Source organism: Aulostomus chinensis, chromosome 6, assembly GCF_037954235.1.
Source record: "Aulostomus chinensis isolate RoL2024-O1b breed Wild chromosome 6, RoL_Achi_v1.0, whole genome shotgun sequence".
Taxonomy (NCBI): Eukaryota; Metazoa; Chordata; class Actinopteri; order Syngnathiformes; family Aulostomidae; genus Aulostomus; species Aulostomus chinensis.
In genome coordinates this window covers 5,685,569-5,707,910 of record NC_141325.1, presented here as the reverse complement: position 1 = coordinate 5,707,910, position 22,342 = coordinate 5,685,569, and the positions used below count along the sequence as shown (strand labels likewise).

The window sequence follows — 22,342 nt, the reverse complement described above, 5'->3', positions numbered from 1 at the left end:
ATGAGAGCTTAAGTGTGTGCTTCATCCGGATCAGTGTGTGTGTGCAAATCAGGCGTTCGACAGATACGGTCTTCTCATGACAGATACTGATTATTAGTAAGTCAAGGATTTATGACTGATACTTGTAGTTTCGGTTCATTTCTGAGTAAAAATAGATGTCTGACTGATTTTAAAAAAAAATGCAGGTATGGATAATACCATAAGTCATTCATATCTAAGCCAACATTATAATAATAGATGAATAAATTATCCCTTGAAAGACTCATTTAAACATTGCTGTAACATATTTATGAGTGGGCTATGCAGCTTGATTTGATGGACATTCGCAACTCGGAGACCCTGCAGGTGTATTTATATGCAGGCGATGCAGCGGCTGCAGACTCGCTAGAACTTACCAGACCAAGTCCAACTTCACTAATGTTTCTATCGAGCCTCTTCTCTTCACTCCCTGTCTGCTCCCCTGCTTCTCTCGGTCACTTAGGCGACACGGTTATCTCTCAGCCTTATTTTCTCTGGCAGAGGAGTCACACAGGAGGGGAGCTTGCTTTAAAAAAATAAAAGAAGGAACGAGGAAGGCAGTAAAATTCAATGCAAACAAATGACACAGGCTGGTGTTTTAAAGCTGGGCAGCACCAGCAGATCACCTTCAGCCTGTGGGCTGAACCTCATTCTCTCACACACACACACACACACACACACACACACACACACGTACACACACACACACAAAATCTGCAGCTCTGCTCCTGCGTGAGTTGCTGTTTATCCAACACACACTCACAGTGGAGAATAAGGAAAGAGAGGTGACGACGAGGAAGGAGACTCTTTCTATGTCTGCACACTGGGATTTGTGAGGCAGGACTGACAGGCGGATGATTATAAAATCCCGCACATACACACACACACGTACACACGTACACACGTACACACATGCACTGATGTTAATTAATGTGGACATGTTCTCTCCGCCTGCAGGTTGTAATTTCTCATTGCGTGTCTTGTATCTGTAACACAGAAGCTGTGAGCGTTTCTGTCCTGGTTCATTCTGTGTGCTCTGTAGTAACGATGAGTGCGTGTGTTCTCTTAAACAGGCTCCCCAGACAGATCCAAACCTCCTGATGATTAATCAACCTGACAATCAAGTCATGTTGCCCTGATCACCATTTGTTGGACACAGCTTTTCACTAAGCAAGGTAAACGTAGGCTCCTGTCTTTCCCTACATTCCAGTTTTTATAATATGGATTAAAATGATGTAATTTCAAGAAAGGCCTTTGAATCCTCAGTCTGTGTTGCTTCTGTCAGATGTCAACCACAACAGAAAATGCGATGGGGGGGCTTTGGAGTACCAGTAGGGAGAAAACATACAAGAAGGTACAAATTTTGACCATCTTCTTCCTTTTGCCTTTTATGACTAATATAAATCTGCTTCCATAACATTTATTTTTGAAATACTGTTGTTTATACAAGAGCCCGCAACTCTAAAAGGCCCTTACATGTGAGTTTGTGCGTCATGTGAGTCTTTATAAATGTCCTTTTACAGGACATAATGTCCTGACCCTCACCGGGGCTGGCTGCCAGAGATCAGCCAAGTGGCAGTCACTCCTAACTCTCACGCTTATGGCAGCATTTCTTGAGATACAGTTACGAGACTCTCCACAGTGGCTGCCACTGTTCAGATTGGGAATAAAAATTGGTCAAAGTTCTCATAGTTTCTACCCACACAACTAGACTGGTTTGTTTGTGCCAAGTCCGTTTTTTTTAAGGGTTTGATATGTGTTGAAATAATATATTTGTCACATGTGAATCATTTTATGAACGGTTCACCTTCATGATATAATAATCTCATCAAATGAAATCAAACATCAACAGGCTCCGATACAAAGAGCAGCTCAAACAGCTGGATTACGCATCTAGTAATGTATGTAATGGGGAAAGCAGTAACTGGGTGCTGTAATGGACTGTTTTCTCCCACCAAAGACGACGTCATCAGCCTTGAAGGGCGCCATTCAGCTCGGTATTGGCTATACTGTCGGAAACCTCACCTCCAAACCTGACAGAGACGTGCTTATGCAAGACTTCTATGTGGTGGAGAGCGTCTTTCTGCCCAGGTCAGTGCGTCATCTTGCCAGCGTTTTCTGTAGCTTTCATTGTGAACATTCTGAAACATTCTGTCTGTGTGTTGTGAATGAAAGAATTGCGCATGGTCATTAACTGGCAGACTCAAGGTTATTATTGCTCTAATAGAGCCGGTGAATCACACTGCTTCATAAAAACACATGATGTGGAGGAGGCAACAGGCTTTGGCTCGGACGGTTTCCTTTGCCGGGAAAGCAAATGAATGGAAAGGGAATGAGTTTTGCCCTCTTGCTGCTCTATTTTATGTTATGTGTCTTGTTGGGTACATTGGATACTTGTCAGTTGGGTACATCCAGTCAGAGCGGCCGCCACAAACCCCCTCATCACTTGTACACTAGAGTGAAAGCAAATAGCATCGCCAGCGTGAGCCAAACCAAGAGTATAACGAGTAGCGTCGTGCACACTGAGTGTTCTGTGACGACAGGAGGGTGAAACATTATAATATTACGATTTTGCGTGAAGGAGCATCCGAATGCATCCGCTGTGGTGCACATGTCACTTCCCGTGTCCACTGGGTGTCGCTACAGAACACATAAACCCAGTATGATATGTTCTTGTTCACCACACTTAGACACTGATGAGTTAAATGTTTCTTACATGAAGCTAACTTCCTGTAACCACTAGGTGGCGCTATGACTATGAGATTTGAAGTTTGGAAAGCTCCCATTTCAACAGTTTTGTGCTCTGTGGCAAAATAAAAAACCTGCCCACCTCACCATAGGAACACGGTTTAAAATTACAATGAATCTTGTCGGCCCTTTAGGAAGAGTACATCAAAGCGTTCAAAAAAACAAAAAAACAAAAAACAACATCATTTCCTGTTGCCATCAGGTGGCGCTATGACTAACTTTCCCTCAAATGTATTCTGCCTTGGCCCATTCAACAATCCTCCACCGGGCGCAAAATATCTAGAACATGACCCGGTTGGCGGCCATGACAAAGTGGATGTTGCCAGTGTAGGTCATGGTGCCGCAGCCATGATGGAACAATTCTGGCGGATTATCCTGCCAAGAACTGTAAAATCAGCTTACTATGTGCCTCTTACTGCCACAGCGCAAAACCGACGTCAGCGGGCTGCCGCGTCATCTCAGGCTGTCTTCACCATTACATCATCAGTGTAAAGAAACATTTTATATAACGGCAAGTGGGTTCTTGGTCAGTGTGACCCATGTACCCACACATACAACAGTCGACGCCCAGGCAAATAATCCTTTTTGTTTTATATAAATAATAACATGTCTGACTACTTCTCCTCCGTTTATGAAACATTTTGAAATATTCCTACCAAAGAGCTTATCCTCCTTTTTCTGTGGACAAATGCATGGATCACTCCTGGACATCTTTAAGATCATTTTCAGGAAGCTGACTACAGAATCCTACCAGGAGGTATTTTGCAGATTAGCTCTGAAGGTGCACCAGCATATGCAAATGCGATGTAGTCTATGCAAAGCTGGTCTTTGGCGCCCGCGCTGACCTTTTCTATCCTGTTCCTCAGCTAAATGTTGCTCTGATTTTGTGTTGGCCCTACAGTGATGAGTATGTAAAACCTGCTGGTAGCTGGCTGAGACGCTGAAGTACAAAATACTCATGAGTTGAAGTGAGTTTCTCATATCACCATCAGTGCTTTTAGTGTCAAAGCTTTTCATACAGCGGCGTAAAGAAGGAGAGTCTGTGGGCTAGTTATCTTATCAGCTTTTCACTGGGAACAATCAACGATGGAAACCGCATAGCAAGACATGCTATGCAGTCCGTGCTGAATAATGGCGTCTAATATAACGGCCTCTCTCTCCTGCATTTAAACAGCAAAAAAAAGTTCCATACAGTGGGGAGAGGGATGGCGCTCAGATGCTTCTGTTGCCTCCGTCCTTCTCACCACTCTCATCTCTCTTCTCCACTCCCACTTTGTCCTCTCTTAAGGTTTTTTTTGTCGTTTTTTTCTGTCAGTCTAGTTCTGGATGGCTGTAGATGTCACGGGTCTCTCTTTTTTTCGATTGCCGCTTTTTCCAATTGTTCCTATAACTGCTGGAGAAAGTACCCCTTTTTTATTTTTGGCGTGTGTGGACCACAGACCATTTTATTGCTGGGAATCCCATTTTGAGGAAGCTTTTCAGTCGTTACCTCAGTAGAGGTACTTTCCTGGAACAATGTTAACCACGAGTGACGTCCACTGATTGGCCAAAGACTAGCTAACGCAGCAACTGCTGTTTTTAAGAAGCCGTGTGAACAGCAGCAAAAGGGGAAGAAAAAATGGCCTACACCTACTGTCCACCCCCCCCCCCCCCCCCCACACACACACACACCATGGTTTTTTATGCCTCTGCGATGTGTGCCTGTCACTGTGACCTTTGACCACCAAAGTCCCGGTGGACATTCGTGCTAAATTTAAAAAAGAAAAAGAAAAAAAAAATCCTCCAGAAATTGCATTAATGAGACTGGGAGGTATATCACACATTTGTGGGGTGACAGTGTTCTTGACATCGAACCTTTGACCACCACTGTTTTTCAGTTCCTTGAAACACATTGGACAAAGAAAAATTTGAAGAATTTCTTCCAAAGTGACAGGAGGCCGTAGGAACAGACAACCTGAAAACTTAACGCCTCCGGCCTGTGTCTTTTGCCAGCATAAGGAGGAAAAGTAGTTCTCAGTGTAGTTCCTCCAAGTGCTTTGTCTGAAAGCGCCTTATCTCTGGCAAGCAGCACACACCATGGCCAACACACATGTGGGATTGTATGAAACACTTGAAGGTATTGCATGCTGCTGAATGGTTTCCATGCAGGGCGTACGTTACCACCAGGTCTCCTGTCAGTGAGGACAGATAATTGCTCTTCCCTCAACTCTAAACAGAGCAGATCTCAGATTTCACTGAAGAGTAATCACGACACAGGTGTCACACAGCCGAGTCGTAGCGGGCCTGTATCCCCTTACCGAATACAAAACAACCAGCCTCCTTAGTGAGAAAACTATCCAAGTTCTCACAGTTGTCGCCCTGGAAAAGAAAAACCTTCATTAACCCACTTCCTGTAGATTTCAGGTCACCCAAAATGGCTGCGACGAGGGTTTGTTTTATTCACAGCTGACTCAGGCGAGCTTTACCGTCTTACTCTTGTGCCATAGCGTTGGATTCAGGTTAGGTTGTTACAAAATAGGATCCGTCTTTGTCAAAGCCTGTCTGAGAACGTTACGTCTCACTTTAGTACCTAGACAACAAAAGTGAAGGTCATTATGACGTGGTGTTATTGCATTTTTTTCACTTTTTTTGTTGTTGTTGCTATTCTCTTTCTCGCCTACGGAGCAGGAGTGCATGTGTTGAGCAGCGCTGTTTGTCTGGTAGTGTAATGAGAGTCACCGTCAGTCTCCAGGCGGGGAACTCAATACGCACCAGTTTGTCACAACAGTGAATCTGGGTTCCCATAGACGACTTTAATGGTGCTTGTTCCAGCATGGTGGAACGTGTTCCAATGGCCCACTGACATGTTTACTGGGACCATGTTTAGTAAATATGCAAAACTTAAAGTGTACTGAGAGACTGCCTACCGCCACCTGCTAACAGACAAACCAATACACATGACATTCTTGTTAGAGGTTAAGATTTGGAGTCCAAACATGGAGAATGTCTGACACAGAGGGTTTTATTTACCCTTCCTCACTGACGGCATAATGTACCTTATGTGCTGTTACATGTTTTTGTTTCCTGGGTCCTATCATTCCACATTCCAGCGAGGGAAGCAACTTGACCCCGGCCCATCACTATCCGGACTTCCGTTTCAAGACCTACGCCCCGCTGGCTTTCCGCTACTTCAGAGATCTGTTCGGCATCAAACCAGATGACTACCTGGTAAGACTGAGAATGTCATTGAATAGAAATATAAATATATATTCACATCCAAGTCTCAGGTTCAGCACTTTTGCTTCTGATCCCAGAAATTGGGAGTCATTATGGCTGCAGTTATGAGGAGGAAATCTTAAAAAAATGCAGCCAACCACACATGTAGTTTACACTGACACACAGGAGAATTGACTAGTTTAATATTTCAGCAATTATGACCTAGATGTGTGCAGTAAGTCTGCTCTGCCCTTAAAGGGATAGTTTGGATTTGTTGAAGTGGGGTAGCATGAGATGGGTCAGTACAGGCAGAGAGCCGAGAGCAGCTGCATTTGGACTGCCGAGGAAATGTAGAAACAACATCGTTTATCCACCCAAAAAATGATTTTGGGGGGAAAAAAATCAATATTAATTCAGGTGTAAGCTAAATTTTTGCAGATCAGCCACTGCGGAGCGATACAGCGCGCAGCATCTCAGAGGAACATAAGGAAGTGCTGGGGTTAAAAATGTTTCAGCTAAAAAGTTTTTGGCTCCCATTTCAACACACATTCAGGTTTCACTTTTGATATAAAAGAATTCCCCGAAAATAGATACCTTTATGAAGTATACCAGTGAAGAGGTGAACAGTGTTGCCAAGGACCTCATCTAAATAAAAGATTCTAAAAGGCCTCTTTCATCTCAGCTCGATAAGATACGATCAGGATTTTTGTACACTTTGATAAATGTGCCAAAAGTCTTTTTAATGCGACGGAATTTGGCGTGTTCCTCGGGATGGGTTACACACATTCTCCAGCCGTGCAGCAGAAAGAAGAGAAGGGAGGGTGGATTTGTCAAAACCTCGGGCGGTGGAGTTATTGGAGGTAATGAGTGAGCCGATGGAGGGTGCCCTCATTAAAACAGCTTTAACCCACTCTCAGTGCTGCATGAGCTCAACAGATGATCCCCTGATTTCCCAGCAGAATCAAAGTCACAAACTCACACGCAGACATAGATAATACCATAATGCATTTAAACAAATTCCGTCTGCAAACGCCTTTCTGTCTAATTCTACGCACCAGGCATGTTCAAACAATCCTCTACATCCTAAACTTATACTTATTAATAAACTTGTTGGTGCTTTTTATCTTATTAAGACGCCTTCGTCTGTCTCAGAGAGTTTGAAAAAAACAAAACAAAACCTCACTGCTGCTGTCTTGTTTTTGAATGTCAAATGTGTTTCTGCTTAAGTGACGAGACAAAAAGGCTGCAGAGGAGGGAGAGGTGAGATGGGGGGAGGAGGGGTAATGCTCAGCAGCTCAGAGGATATACTCACAACTGATAAATTCATCCACACAGTCTCTGCCACCCAGCAGCGTCTAATTGAGAGAACACACACACACACACACACACAGTATCCAGGCGTCAAACAAACCACCGATATGAGGCCTAGTTTGAGCTTAAGGGCCTCTGCAAACCTCTCCTGTTTCCCAGGTTGTAACCCAACCTTTGCATGTGTGTGACAAGAAGACTGAAGGTGCTCTTTGTGTCAAATTACTGCTGTTTTCTTGAGGATTAGTATTAAATTTCTGTATTTTGAAAGTTTGCATCTTCTCCCGGTGCCTACATGAGATTTCTGCAGATGCTTCAATTTCCTCCCACCAACAAAAACAAGCACGTTCGGTTAATTGAGGCCTGTGAATCATCAGTGGTGTGTCTCCGCCCTGTGATTGACTGGTGATCTGTCCAGGAAGAACCCCGGCGGGCTTCAGCTCCCGAGCCGTTCAGATGATAAATGAACATTTCCCACACAACCATTTCATACTATTTCTGTATGTGTGTTCGGGGTTGTTAGTTGGATCTGTTCCAAGTGTAGCTGTAGTTTGACCTGCGTTTCATGTGAAACATTAAACTGGTGTGTTCATGTTTTCCCTCTCTCAGTATTCGCTGGTGAATGAGCCTCTGATTGAGCTGACCAACCCCGGGGCCAGCGGATCGCTCTTCTACCTGACCAGTGATGACGAGTTCATCATTAAAACTGTCCAGCACAAGGAGGCCAAATTTCTTCAGAGATTACTTCCTGGGTATTACATGGTGAGACATTTAGTCAAATCCATCACACAGAAATGCCCCAAAACTTCAAAAGGACATTTTATGGAAGGTTGTATTATTTGCCACTCTGCCCAGAGCCAGACAAGAAGATAGATCGGCTTTGCTCCTCTGTGCACGCATTACGGACCGCTAGTGAGCTTGGCACAGTGAGTGGTAGTGCATGGGCATGTTAGCATAGCATCATATTCCTTGCTCATCTTTCAAAACCTGTAGTTCCTCTGTATATTCTGGTTCAAATAGATGATGTTCAGGGTCTTTATTTATCCAGAAATAATGTTTCTGAATCTTCTTTTACAAAGAAAAGTGTATTTAGTGACCTCTGATAAAGGTGTGCTAATCTGCCCATCCACTAGAATGAATTATGCTAAGCTAACTAGCGGTCTAACTAGTATCTGTAGGGTACGGCTTACTAAAACATGCACAGCGAGCAGACGGGTATCTAATCTTCTCATCTGGCTCTGGGGAGGATGGACCAGGGGCGTATTTCCCCAAAAGTTGGCCTATTCCTTTAATTGATGCATGTCATTTGATGTCTCAGCTTTCTGAGAAATCAAAAAATTGCTAAATTATATTTCTGTGTACTTGTACTTGCAAGGACAAAATTGAATCTAATCTGATTTTGTTCATTTCATAGAACCTGAACCAGAATCCACGTACCCTACTGCCCAAGTTTTATGGACTGTACTGTATTCAGTCAGGAGGCATCAACATCCGTCTGGTGGTTATGAACAATGTGCTGCCTCGCTCTGTTAAAATGCACTACAAATATGACCTTAAAGGATCCACTTACAAGAGACGAGCGTCCAGAAAAGAGCGAGACAAAGCCTCTCCGACCTTCAAAGATCTGGACTTCCAGGACATGCATGAAGAAGGGCTTTACTTTGACGCTGAGACGTACAACAACCTGATGAAGACCCTGCAGAGAGACTGTCGGGTAGGTAGAGGATGAGATGACAGCGGCTTTGGTGGCTTGTGGCTGCCTGGTCACTGGTGTTTGAAAGGGCAAGTCACGCCATCAACTCAAGGAATGTGAGCAATAAACAAGGCGGTCAAGGTTCAGGTGATTTTTAATGAAGTATCAGCATCAGGATCAGAATTTCTCCCTTCAACCAGTTGTTCCGTCATTCCGACACAAAAAAACACATGATCACATGGGCATAATATCACATGGCATATTAGGTGCTTTGACTTGGGAATTCACCGCTGCTGGAAAGGAGTCAGTGACCTTTTGTTATTATGATAATGAAAGCATGAACACACGCATTCTGGACTAGTCGAGGACAGCATGTCTGCGTCTTAATAGGACAAAATGTTGTTGAAAGAGAACTTTCCGCTGTGTCCATACTGCCAGTTTGCTGCGGGCTCCGCTCTCCTGTCTCTCTGCTGCGATATTTTGGTACATGACAGATCTCCAAACATGGAAAGTGATTAAGATATGATCCTGGTAGCGTGAGAGTCTCTTAGCTTGATAGAGAGATAGGCCTCCAATCTAAAGAACTGCATTCTTCTTCTTCTTCTGTGTAGGAGACTTCATGCTGGTAGAGGTTAGTTTTATTGGAGACTCTCTACTCCAGCAGTCTAGTGCATCTTTGAGGAAAAATTAGACATTTGGAATGTCATTTTTGTCTAGTAACGTCCTTATTCATGAAGACTGCATTGCATAATGGCATAAAGGAGACTAAAGCGTGATCCAGTACGCTTTTGCTTCTGGAACGAGACGATTGGATCACAAGTTCATAGAGGACCGAATCTCTGTTTACACCTGTGTCCATAACACCTGTGTGTGTCACGCTTCTCCAAATGTGTCCAGCTATTTGCTTATGTCACTTCTGCCTCAAGGTCCAAGAGCCTCGTGCACAGTATTCACATCTGTCTCCAGATAGTCAAACACAACATTTGCTTATCACGTGCTTGCTATGAAAACAAGAAGACATTCTGTCTCAAGTTAAAAAAAAAACAAAAAAAAACAGCCACCAGGCCCTGCATTTATGACAGTTTTTTCATGTTCTGTGCTGCTCAGAGACGATTGGGGACACATTAGCATTTACGCTATGAAAGATACGTCATCAAATGAGGAAGTGGTTTGTTCGGGTCACTATGTGTCTTGGTGGCTGTTCACTGTTCTCATGAAACCATAGAACTCTACTGTTAGACTCAATGTGGAGTCAATCCACTTTTTGGGTGCCAGCATACGTAACTTCACTTCCTGTACACCCAAAAAAACCTTAAACTGAAACAATCAGGGACATATGTTGTTTTTTTTTGTCCTCAGTTGTACATGCTGTCCCCTGAACACACGCGCACATGCATATGCAGGCGCGCACATACACACACACACACACACACACACACACACACATCATCATCCGCTAATCAGAGCAGGATGTGACTATACGTGTGGATTGGTGTGTGAGACGAGGGGGTCCAGAAACCGGGAAGAAAGATTTCCTGCTGGCCTCAAACCTGGCAGCCCTGCGTGGCACCGTTCAGCTAACGATGTCATGACTTCCATTATACCCACCTCAGATTAGATGTTCTCATACGGAGAAACAGAAGAACGGCTACTAAATGTGAATTGATGGCACATGGAGCAGAGTTAAGGTAATGACCAGTGTGATGCTACCAGGATATATTTAGTTGGGCCTGTTAGGTAACCAATCTCCCCTCCTCTCTTTTTTTTCCTCCTTCAAATTAGTTTACGGATTGTAAATGTGTTTACAGGTGTGGACATCTGTTGCTTTCCCACCTAAAGATTCAAACAAGATTTCAGTCGCAGGTGTAAACTTGGATTCAGAGAGGAACGTTCAGGTCACAGCCGTCCCATCCCCTTGAACCAGAATGCTGACACCATGTCCTTCATGTTCTGTTCAATGTTTTGTTTAATAGATTGCAGCCAGAATGACATCCTGCCCTCTTGCTAAGTCAGTAATTCCTTGAAGTTCAGCCGGGCAAACACACACGCACCGATCACACACCCTCGGCTAAGCACTCACCAGACATTGTTTTTTCTGTCTGTGAGTGCTGTTTGCCTCATATAGGGGTGTGTGTGTGTGTGTGTGTGTGTGTGTGTGTGTGTGTAGATATACTGTATAATGACACCAGCAGCTATTGGAAACTCAGTACAGTTTGTTATTTTCAGTGTTTCCTGCGCTCGCCTCCTGAGCGGGAAGCAAAACGCTCTCTAAGCAGAATCTCTGTGTATTTCCATGAGTAAGCAGCTAACCCCATCACCCCAGGAGAGGCTGTGGACCAAAACACAGAGGAGAGGTCAGGCACCAGGGGACCAGGGGTGTGGAGGAAATGAGGACGGGGGGGTCGTTGTTGTCACATGTGGTAGGATGGTCAAGGTGTCAAATAAATGGGAGTTTTAACTGCAGCAATTTCAATGGAATGTGAGTAAGAGGGGTATGAGTGAGGAGGAGGAGAGAATAAAATATCCCTGCTATGTGGGACAGTTCTAGAGAAAGCCAGGGTCGACTCCCCTCCTTTTAAGTCTCCTCTCCATTACGCTGCAGCTCCCCTGATACTCCTCAAACGCCAAAACAACACAAGATATTAATTATTCATGTCGAGGTTTAGACAGAGAGGAAGGATTTTTTTCGGGGGGGGGGGGTTTGGTGTGTTTGTAGTTTTCTGACACTGCGTGATTTGTAACAGAAGAGTATCAGTTATGTGTGCGGCAGTGAGACAGACTAATGATGATGTCGCCAGGAGCGCGTTTGACAGTCCTTGTGTAATGAAAAGGAATAAGAAGATGATGCAGAGACGCAGTGTTAGCATTCTTGCATGTAGCCAATCATGAGCAACCTTTAACTGTATGGTTCCCTCTTCCCTCATCCATGCGTTCCTGCGACAACAATAGCTTCTCTCACACTCAGCTGCAGAAAACAACGACCCCGACCTGAATTCAGAGCCACATTCACTTCTCTTTGTCTTACTGCAAAATGCAGATATATATATATATATGTGTGTGTATATCTTCTTAACAATTTTCATGCTATTTAATGTGAAAACTCCATGTCATTTGATATGATAAACAGTGTGTTTGTTTAGAGGATATTTCTAAATCTAATCAATGGAATTTGATCTGATTTGGTGGATAGATGTGTTCTAGTACTGGAAATAAGTGATGAACTTTTGGAGTCGATGTGGATCAAATTTTAGATTCAGGATCCTGGAAGCTGAAGTTTGCTGCGTGCCGTTGGTGAGATGTCACTGTTGTCCTGGATATGTCCTTGATGCCGTTCCAATCAAAAACGGTTGTGAAATGGTTAAATAACATTTATTTATGTGTATTTAATAATCTTCTGGAAGTATTTTGGATGTGATTGCTGACAAACATATGAGCAGATTTTGATAAAAAACATAAACTCACATCCAGTATTTTAATGAAGGGAGAAATCTGAATTTATTATGGTGTGGATTGTGTTCTGGTTTGTTATCTGGCTGACCAATTTTTGGTGGTTGGGAGGAACATTGATGAGTGTATTGCAGTGATACTTTGTTCATATTCTGCATCCAGCTAGAACTTCCTGGATACTTTCTAGTTGTACTTTGATTTATATCAAATTCATACAATCGATAAATCCCAGTATTATCAGTGCTACAGTGAGTTTTTCTCAGCATCGAATGCGAGACACACACTTCCTGCTCACCTTTGCCAACATTTCCCTGTGCTTGTAAGTGACTCAGTCTACTCTCTCAGTACTTTGCGGGCCAAAAAGGAGTGTGAAGAGGCTTTGTGTTCTGTCTTTTCAGCAGACAGAGTTAAGAAAGCTTGCAGTGTATTAGTGTCACGGCAAAGTGGGGCACGTTGGCCGGCTCTGCAGAGGCTCTCCTGCCGTAGTGGTACACAGATCGATGGGTTAGGGATCAAATATCAGGGGATGCTGCTGTGACAAAGCTGACTTCCCGCAGCACTGTAAGATTAGTGAGGGGAGATTCCCAAATACTTACACATCAGTGTCATTCTGCTCCGGATATTTTTCTTGCTGTGTAACTGATATTTCTTTCGAAATATTAACATAACTGAAGCGACAAGACAAATGTCGCTGTTTTCTCTCTGCAATGACAGCTTTATTGTTTGCCTGGGAAAGCCGGGGCCGGGACACACAGTAATGTCTTTCTGTAGGCAGGCTGGTGTGTGCTGCTCTATTCAAAATGGCTGCTGTTTGAATAGGCTGGGGGAGTCCGAGTGAAAGGATGCAAATCGTTGATATGGAAAAGGCAAAGCTTTGACAAAAGCCCCAGTGTTTGTCTGAGTAAGTCATTAGTTCTACTTTGTGTGTTTGCGTGAGTATGAATGCTGGTGACTTTATGTATCAGCAGTTCCCAATATAGATGCAAGCTGGATTTACGACACTCATTAAGTCTTTTTCAACATCAAAATTCAGGGAAACCTGACCACAAAACCTCATTGGCCTCGCATTCTCCACAGAAACACGATTATATCAGAGGTATTTGTATTACTCCTCTTCCCACGAGGCACAGGAATGTGTTATTTATAGTGTGTAAGTGTGAATACCCCAAACGAAGACGATAAACTTTTCTCCAGCTGTGTGTTTTGGTTTGAGTAATCTGTACTTGGCTTTTTATTGACTCTGAAAGATACGCAAATTAGAGCTGCGGAGACAGAAGGCCAGATGAAGGAGAGGTTTCTGATTGAGGTTTTGATAAGAGATGCATGATTTAACTCTCTTGTTCTCAGATCAATGCCGACCCCGGAGGGCCTTAGGAGACGAGTGTATTCACCCTCTCTGATGACGCTTTCATTCCTCCTCTGCCAGCTTTGTATACACATTCTTATCGAGTTAAAGCTTCTCCCAAAAGTGTATTTTGCTCTCAAGTTACTCATAAATAGTAGTTTTGAGCTCTCAAAGACATTTTTCTCCTCCTGCATCGTCCTTTGAGACTCCAGAAAGTAAAAAGAGCCCGTTGGGGTATATTTAATCTGAAGTTAATGGTGACTGGCGGCTAACAACAGCAGCGGCAAGGCAAAAAACAGCAAAACTTTTTAAAAATGTCGGTTTACTAACTCTCGTGTGCATCATCTGACATTACCTATGTCTTCTTTATCCAGCGACATGCTCACTAAATTTTTTGGGTATTTTTGCTGTTGTTGTTTTGTTTTTTTGTTGTTTTTTTTGCTGTGGCTGTTGTTAGCTGCCAGTCACCGTTCGGCTAAATATATGTAGTTGACACTTTCAGCCTTCTGGAGTCACTAAGAAGTGACGCAGGAGGGGGGAAAAAATGGCTCCGGGAGCTCAAGACACCCATTTGCGAGTACCTGAAAAGCAACAAAACAAAAAAAACACTCTTTGGGTGAAGTATCGCTTCAAGGACTGTATACTTTCCAGTCTAGGTCATAAGCCAGAATACCTGGCAGATACTTTTACCCCATTCCCAGATCAAATGACTGCTCTATTTGGCCACTTGAAGCAGGGAGGAGACATGCAGTCCTGAGGACTCTGGGAAGTGGGCGAAAGGCTCCTCCGACAGGCTGTAAGTGTTTGTAACACTTGGCTCTCTGTGGAGAAACACCTTGTTTATTTTCACTCAATCCGGTTCAAACAGAGATTTCCTTTTGCTGGCGCTTTGGTTTTGAAGGCACTGAAGAATGTTAAGAGATGAAAGTGTCTTTGGTGCAAAAGTATGTTTTTTCAAAACATTTCATAATGATGCTGTATTTGCTGTTGGGAGGTGGATTTCTGTGACGCCATTCTGAGCAGAAAACCCTCTTTAATCTAAAACCCTGACTACTTCCTGTAGGTGTTGGAGAGCTTTAAGATCATGGACTACAGCCTGCTGCTGGGCGTCCACATCCTGGACCAGAGCCAGAGAGAGGGCCTCGAGCAGGGCCAGGCAGGGGGGGATGGAAGGAGACCTGTGTGTCAGAGGGTCCTCTACTCCACTGCCATGGAGTCGATCCAGGGAGACGGCAAGGCTGCTGAGGCCCTCACCACTGATGACACGTGAGTCGGCTCAGCTGGGGGAAAACACACACACACACACACACACACACACACACACGAAAACACAGACACACACGGCTACTCATAGTCACTACTTTTTTTATATCTTGCGCACACACACACACACACACACACAGTTATACAACAATACTGATACGTTGAGCTGGACACAGCAAAGGTCTCATGTCACCATAGCTACACAAACCCAAACACGGTCCTTTCAGCAACACAAGACTGTGAACAGCATACGTGCTTCTTCTACAAACACTTGTTGAAATGTAGAGGCACGCCGCCTTCATGCGTCTCAACACCAGAAGAGGAACAGGAGCTTCATCTGACTGCTGGTGTGGTTTTTCATCTGTTATAGGATGGGTGGGATCCCGGCCAAAACACACAAGGAAGAGAAGCTGCTGATCTTCCTGGGTATCATAGATATTCTACAGTCATACAGGTATTCGTCTTGGTGATTATGTAATACAAGCACACTGTCTTCTTATTTCAAATATCAAATGAAGGATGAATCCTTTAAGGATAGTTTTTTCAGTATCTTACTCTCAGAAGCTCCTTAAACATGTGGAAATAAAAAAGAATCACGTAAGGATCGTTCTCAGTCTGGTTGGTTGAATTGTCGGGAGGGGGGTGGGGGGTCAGGCCAGGTCTGGTCCGGCCTGATCCGGTCAGGCCAGGTCTGGTCCGGTCTGAGAATAAATGAATATCTTCTAGTTTTCCTCCCTTGAAAACAAACCTCAAAGGCGTAACAAACCTTACGTAACTCGAAAATGTGATGCATTTTTGTTAAAATGCAGAAAAATAGCTCTAGTTAGTTGAGCTGGGGGGTGGGGGGTGGGGGGGGGGATCTCAGGTTAGATCAAGCATAAAAGGGAAGTTGTTATATAAGCGGATACATTTGTGACAAGGCGCTTTGCTTTGTCCCTCCGTAGGTTCATTAAAAAGTTGGAACATTCGTGGAAGGCCCTGGTGTACGATGGCGTAAGTTGATATCTCACTAAAATCTCTGCTTCTATGAATGGGCCTTTTGTCAGCTTCCTGCTGCTGCTTGATAAAAGCCTGACATGATCTCTGCTTATCCTCAGGACACCGTCTCGGTGCATCGGCCCGGCTTTTATGCAAGTCGCTTCCTCAAGTTTTTGAGCACTCGTGTCTTCAGGAAGACTCAGCGTAAGTTTGCATTGTCGCGTATTGGGGTTAAATGCTTAAACACAAAAACAAAGGGAGGGACAGAAGAGGGACGTGCAGTTTTCTATCGTGCTGCTGGTATTTGTGTGTCACTTTACTGTGATTACATTAGTAGTCCATCTTGTTTTTCGGTAACCAGACTTTTATTTCCTTCCCTCCTATCAGCTTCCTGATCTGCCAGAACTGGTTTATAACATTTTCGGCAAGTGGTTTATTGTCAGCTGTGATTGAATTGTAGCATGAAATGACAAACTTGTGCTCAGTGAAATTCAGGACCACAAGTTGGTTATGTGGAAGAGCTGATAAATGAAATGAAGAATAATCGAGCGCCACAAGTAATGATGATGGTGATGATGTCACCGGTGTGTTCCCGCGGTCGTGGGCGTAGCTGCAGGTAAAGCCATTTTAATGGGCTCAGCATGCAGACACCAAACAGCCCGCAGGCCTCTCCTCATGTCTGTTTTGGACAGTAAATATAGTAACGCCGTTATGTAAGCACGCAGGAACCCCTGTGGAAGTGAACAACAATGATTTTAAATTGCTGTCAACCTTCGCCAAGTCCCGTTAGAGACAAGAAAGAATGTTCATTCCCCGCTTGGGAGGAAGCGCAAGGATAGCTTAGATGATATTTGTGTAGTTCTCATGCATTTGAACACTTTTTACCTCTGGAGTTTCCTTGTGTGGATAACTTTACACTATCACCTTCAGTTATTTGTTCCTGTTTCTCTGCCTCTGCACCCCCAAACTTTTCTTTCTTCCTTTCTTCCTTTCTTTCTTTCTGCTAACACATATCGTCCTCTTGCAGCACTTCGATTCTCCCCTTCGAAGAGGACTCGCACGTCCATCCCGGCTCTGAAGTCGTCCTCGCAGGAGATCCTGTCCTTGCAGGCAGATGAGAAGAACGAGGAGAAGGGAAGGAGGGAGAAGCTGGGAGGAGCTCGAAGCCTCGCCAGTTTGGATGGACAAGGTACGCAAGCCTGTGTGTCTTGAATAAACGATCTGGACAGAAATCCCCCGTCTCTTTTTGACCTTCGTCATAATCTGTTTGATCAGCTGCAGTAAAGTTTTAGCTTCTGTGGCTTGATAGAAACACTTGAGGCTCATAAACAGCGACTGGCATCAGGCTGTAAAAAGGTTGTTCACTCAGCATTTCCATGGGGGGGGGGGGGGGGGGGAGCTGTCACTGGTTGATACAATGTGGTGCCTGGATGGAAAGAAAACAGAGGCCACCTTGTAGCTGCTGCTCTAACACAGTATTAGCGTGTGTTCATAGGACATGTGTAAAAAGAGATTTGCATTTCCAGCTGTGTCATCCTCCCCACCCCCAGCAGAATGTCTCAGGTCTTCGACCACCAGCGACGGCGTTGCTTGTGCCGCAGCAGCAGTGTATAACCTGTGTTTGACAGCATGGAAGCGTGCACATTTAAACCAGCACAACCAGCATCTCCCATTGTTACGTGCCAGACTAAAAAGTCAAATTAGTTACGGTCACTATTACCAGAGTCATCTGTTTGTAAGACGGAGAGAAAGAAGAGCAAACACAGCACATCAGCTAGATTTGAATAATTCAATCATTTCATTTCAATCAAAATCCTGCGCTGGACCTTGTGTCCATCATTAGGCCTCAAAGTCCACAAGTGCCGACTTGTACTTTACTGGAATTGAGGATGAAGTCTGAAAGCGTCTGCTGTCCGTTCTACAAAACTATTAAGGCTGATCGATGATGGCGACCGTGATAATAGGGTGTGATGCTCTGGTGGACTTGTGGGCTTGGGAGACTGCAAACTGATCAAACAGAGGAGGGACTGTGGTTTATAGGATGTTTAAGAGCCAGGGAGAAAGAAGATGATGTGGAAAAGTGAACTCTTTTGTTGTTGCCTTTTATGGGTTAGGGTTGATCGAATCAAAGACTACAAGAAGGGCTGGAGATGTATCAGAACCCCTCATTAACCCCGATGAGTAGGCGAGTATGACAGAGCTTTGAATGCCATGAACTCACACGTGCCTCACCCAACAGTACATTTTACCTCTCATAAATAGGTGTCTTGAGCTTGACAGATGTTGTTTCCACTCCTGCGTCCAGAATGCAGAAAGTTCCAGCCACTCCTTTAGGCCAAATACAAACTCAGGAGGGTAACTGACGAGTTGTATGTGCAGTACGCCACACTTTGATTGAACTAAATCTACTCCAACACTTCTGGTTAGTTAGGTTCTGGACACCTGCTGCTGTGAGTAGTCAGTGGTGATGGGGCACCATTAGCCTCAAGCTAAATTTGTTTGACTGGCTTTCTGAGTTCTAAAGTTGAAAAAAAGTGATGCAGGAGGGGGAAATATCTTTTTTGGATGAAGCCTTGCTTTAAAGCAGGGATGCTTTGGCATATTGGCAGCGTTTGACGGAGCAGCGACAGCGGCGGCCTCTCATCACATCTCTACGTGTGCCAGCCAGTTCTTGTGACTTTGACTATTCCTCATTGGGTTTTCTCCTCCGCAGTGTTCGGTTCATACCTGCGTCCTGATCTGGTCCCTGCTACCCCGTCCTTCTATGAGGGCTCCTCCGTGGGAACCATTTCCACCTCCTCCATCTTCGTCAACGTGGACAACCAAACAGAGGACAGGTACGGAGAATTTGCCTGTTGACTTTCTCTCTCTGGTTGCTTCTATTTTTACACTTTATGACAGTCTCTGTCCGGGCGTTCGCAGTTTATCACTCAGAAACAATACCATCAGTTGCTGAGGACCAGAAGGAGGTCATGCAAATAGGCCACGCCTAACACACACACACACACACACACACACACACGCTCCTATGCTATTATGCTATTGTTACCCTTGCTCTTACAACACATGATCTGATTGGTGATGTGCGTCATGGAGGAGGTGACTCAGCTGGCTTGACAACATGCAACCAACACACAGTGAGTGATGTAATGACATGTTTAAGAATTTGGAGAAAATAATGAGACATGACAGTAAGCAGGAAGTCCAAAGCGTGCAACAGCACCAACACTGGGTTTATTTCATGACGGTGTCGAATCGTAGTCAAAGACGTACTGATGAAAATGTCAGTGGACATCATGAAATGATAATCCAAGTACTTTAGTGACAGGTTTCATTACACCTTTACACGCCTGCTTCACTCCTCCGTGTTTGTGTTCGCCATCTTTCACCTCTCCTCAGCTCCAGCAGTGTCAGGTTCAGGGTTCTATTGTTCAGCCTGCCATGTCCCGTCCCCCCATCAGTCACCTGCTGCTGCCCTGGCATTGTTCCGTCAACTGTTTTCATAAATATTTAAACGGGGGCTTTGACATGGTCTTACTGAGAGCCATTATCAGGCTGAGAGAGTGTGACAAAAGAGGACAAGCGGTGCTGTAGCGACTGTATATCAACGCAGCACCTCGTGCTCTGGTTTCTGCCCAAACAAGAACAGTCATTGATACGTGAATTTCTGTTTATCCTTCTGTTCCTACCATGAGACCTGGTTTATTCTATATCCTCTTGTGATTTTGTAACTTTTTATTTAGAATGTCAGAAAAGGGTCAAAACACACTCCTGCATTTTCCAGGGAGTTGCCTGACAGACTCATGATGGAAAATAGCAAATGCTGCCCCCTGTTGGTGGCAAAAAATACCTAAAGAATGAAGGCCGGATGGAACATTTACATGGAACTTTTTGATTTGATCATTTTATGTCCATGCCCTTGTTTGTCCCACAGACGGAGGGATGAATTCTACTTTTTTCTTCAGTTACAGATTTATTTAAATAACTGCACCGTCACAGGTGGACTAAAAGGACAACAATGGAAAAAATATATTCTTAAATTTGTAAGGTAACAGGACCCGTCAGAAGAACAGAAACCCTATTTAGTCTTGCAGTCAGATGTGCTTCAAACTGCTGTCCTAGTTTTCACACACTTTATTTCTAACACACTTGATAACACAAATAATATCACTGTCACCTGCAGGCAGTAGAAAGTAAAAGAGGTTTGTTTTTTTTTTCACACAAGGATTTGCTGATCGCCAGACAGGATCTCAAGAGCCCCAGATTGAGATTAATCACATCCTGGCAAAGCTCCTGATGACATCTGTTACTTTAACAATTGAGAGCAACTTGAGCCTCTTCAATTTTAGGTTATTTATCTTCTCATTTAGACGTCACAGAAAAAAGAAATTGGCCTTCATGAAAGTTTTGCTTTGTGGAACTGTTAAATCAGACAAACTTTAGGAAATGCTTCAAATTTCCTGCGAGACATTTCAGAGTCTCTGCTGGTTTTTTTTTTTTTTTTCTCTCTGTGTGATTTCTGGACAGAGCGTCCAGGAATGTCTAGTATTAAAATTCCTATTTTTCCTGTGTCAGAGATGACGTCGCATCCAGTTCCACGTTTACCTTGGAGGACAGTGCCATCTGCCTCACCTCAGAGCAGAGCACAATGGATGTTGACATAGACCGCGATGACGGCTCCGTTCTTGACGTCTATTTGGTGAGTAGACGTCGCATTAATCGAGACTTTCCTCTGTCATTCTGTGGATATTCATCTTCTCGCCCGTCCCACAGTGAAAAGAGCTGCTTTACAACCTCCATTTCCTCCTGCCAATCATCTGACAATCACCACACTCCACCGGACAGGCCAAGTGGACCTTCGACTCTACTTCCTGTGCTGCTACATTCATAATGCCACTTGTATGACCAACACACAAGAGTGAGATTCTCCACCAGTGGATGGACTAGAAGACACCGACGGACATCTGCAGGAACCACGTGACATGACGTCATGTAATGTGATGAGCATCAGGCTTTTTAAAGCATGCGTCAGTGCAGTGCCATTCAGTTTTATATATGTATCCTGTTTGATAGCCAGATCTTTTACTATATATGAGGAGAAGGTAGACACACTTCATCATTTACAGCAGCTCCATTAGTTGCTGATCAGAAGAGAAATGTTTACAGTGAATCTACAGCGACGACGAGCGACAGGAAAAGTGTCGCACGCAGGACCCAATCCAGCTCGTAGCCAACGAGGATGAGGAAAACATCTCCAGACTTGATGATGTGGTCCGCGTGGCGGCCGTATCCTGTCGCCGCTGCATGACAGGAACCTGGAGTCTTGCTGCTGTATAGCCAAGTGAGAAAAGACAGTTACTTGATGTTGGACGAAGCACAGACTGGAGCGACGAGGCGCTCGCTCTTGATTAAAAGGCACTTTTGACATTGGTTATGATTATCGTAAGAGATATTTTCCTCTTACGCCATTGCTTAGGTGGGTGGGCGACCCAGCATAAGCACACTTCTGGCATGAGTGAAGACGCACTTTTTCCTCTACAAATGCACACCTCTGTACGTCACTGGTAGTACTTGTACACAGAGACGGTTGAAGGAATACCGTAGATCATTTTTGATGTGAGGTTTTGCGTCATGAGCGAAGAGGCTTTTACTCAGGACATCCTTTGATACTGAAGAACTGTGTCCTCTTTCAGAATTTGGAACATGACTCTGAAGCTGTCCGATACCTCTTCATGAAGAATATATCCAACTCTAAGTGTTGAATTCCAAATCACACAACCATAATTTATTATATGAAGCTCAATATTTTACCATTTGCTGATTAAATCACTGAATGTAAAGACAATGCATATTTATATAGAAGTCTCCTATAAATAAAATGCTAAAATTTAGTGTTCATATTGGCTTTGTTATTCGGGTGGTGCTCCCCAAAATGAAAATTCAGTTGTTTATTCGCCCTCAAGCTGATGGGAGGTTACTGAAGTATTTTTTTGTCCATGAAAACTGCCTGTTAGAAGTAACCCACGTGTCCCGAAGCCTCAACTCACCAAGTGGTTTGGACAAACAGACGCCGTGGTTTAATGAGGTGAACCGTCCCTTTAAGTTATTGCCTGCCGTTATTTTGTAGTATAAAAACGGCCCGCTACGCTCATTTGTTGTGTAACAATTTTAATTTACAGAACATTGTCAAATTGCATTACATTTAGTGCAAATAATAACACTTCTGATGTACAACTTAGAAATATACAAAGTGTGTAGATTACTGACAAAATATCAAAATTAAAAACACTAAATGCTCGTTGATCTCCTGGGAAACAAAGATGCAGGTCCTTCCTCAGCTCCGACTC

General features: G+C 44.0%; 1 protein-coding gene across 2 annotated transcripts in view; it reads left to right on the top strand.

Annotated features, from left to right (window-relative positions):
* pip5k1bb (phosphatidylinositol-4-phosphate 5-kinase, type I, beta b) overlaps positions 1 to 22,142 on the top strand; it is a 37,283-nt gene extending 15,141 nt beyond the window's left edge. The window contains exons 2-15 of one of the 2 annotated variants that reach the window (XM_086205991.1): positions 1,092 to 1,193; positions 1,304 to 1,372; positions 1,979 to 2,109; positions 5,856 to 5,973; positions 7,879 to 8,031; positions 8,684 to 8,983; positions 14,818 to 15,020; positions 15,388 to 15,471; positions 15,962 to 16,010; positions 16,115 to 16,199; positions 17,023 to 17,184; positions 18,709 to 18,832; positions 20,571 to 20,694; positions 20,769 to 22,129. In XM_086205991.1, coding sequence (XP_086062117.1) covers positions 1,304 to 1,372; positions 1,979 to 2,109; positions 5,856 to 5,973; positions 7,879 to 8,031; positions 8,684 to 8,983; positions 14,818 to 15,020; positions 15,388 to 15,471; positions 15,962 to 16,010; positions 16,115 to 16,199; positions 17,023 to 17,184; positions 18,709 to 18,832; positions 20,571 to 20,694; positions 20,769 to 20,771 — 1,605 coding nt within the window. In that variant the 5' untranslated portion in view covers positions 1,092 to 1,193 and the 3' untranslated portion in view covers positions 20,772 to 22,129. Of the gene's footprint in view, positions 1 to 1,091; positions 1,194 to 1,303; positions 1,373 to 1,978; positions 2,110 to 5,855; positions 5,974 to 7,878; positions 8,032 to 8,683; positions 8,984 to 14,817; positions 15,021 to 15,387; positions 15,472 to 15,961; positions 16,011 to 16,114; positions 16,200 to 17,022; positions 17,185 to 18,708; positions 18,833 to 20,570; positions 20,695 to 20,768 lie in introns of those variants that run through there. The other variant, XM_086205992.1, reaches the window with a different exon arrangement.
* The last annotated feature ends 200 nt before the right edge of the window (positions 22,143 to 22,342 follow it).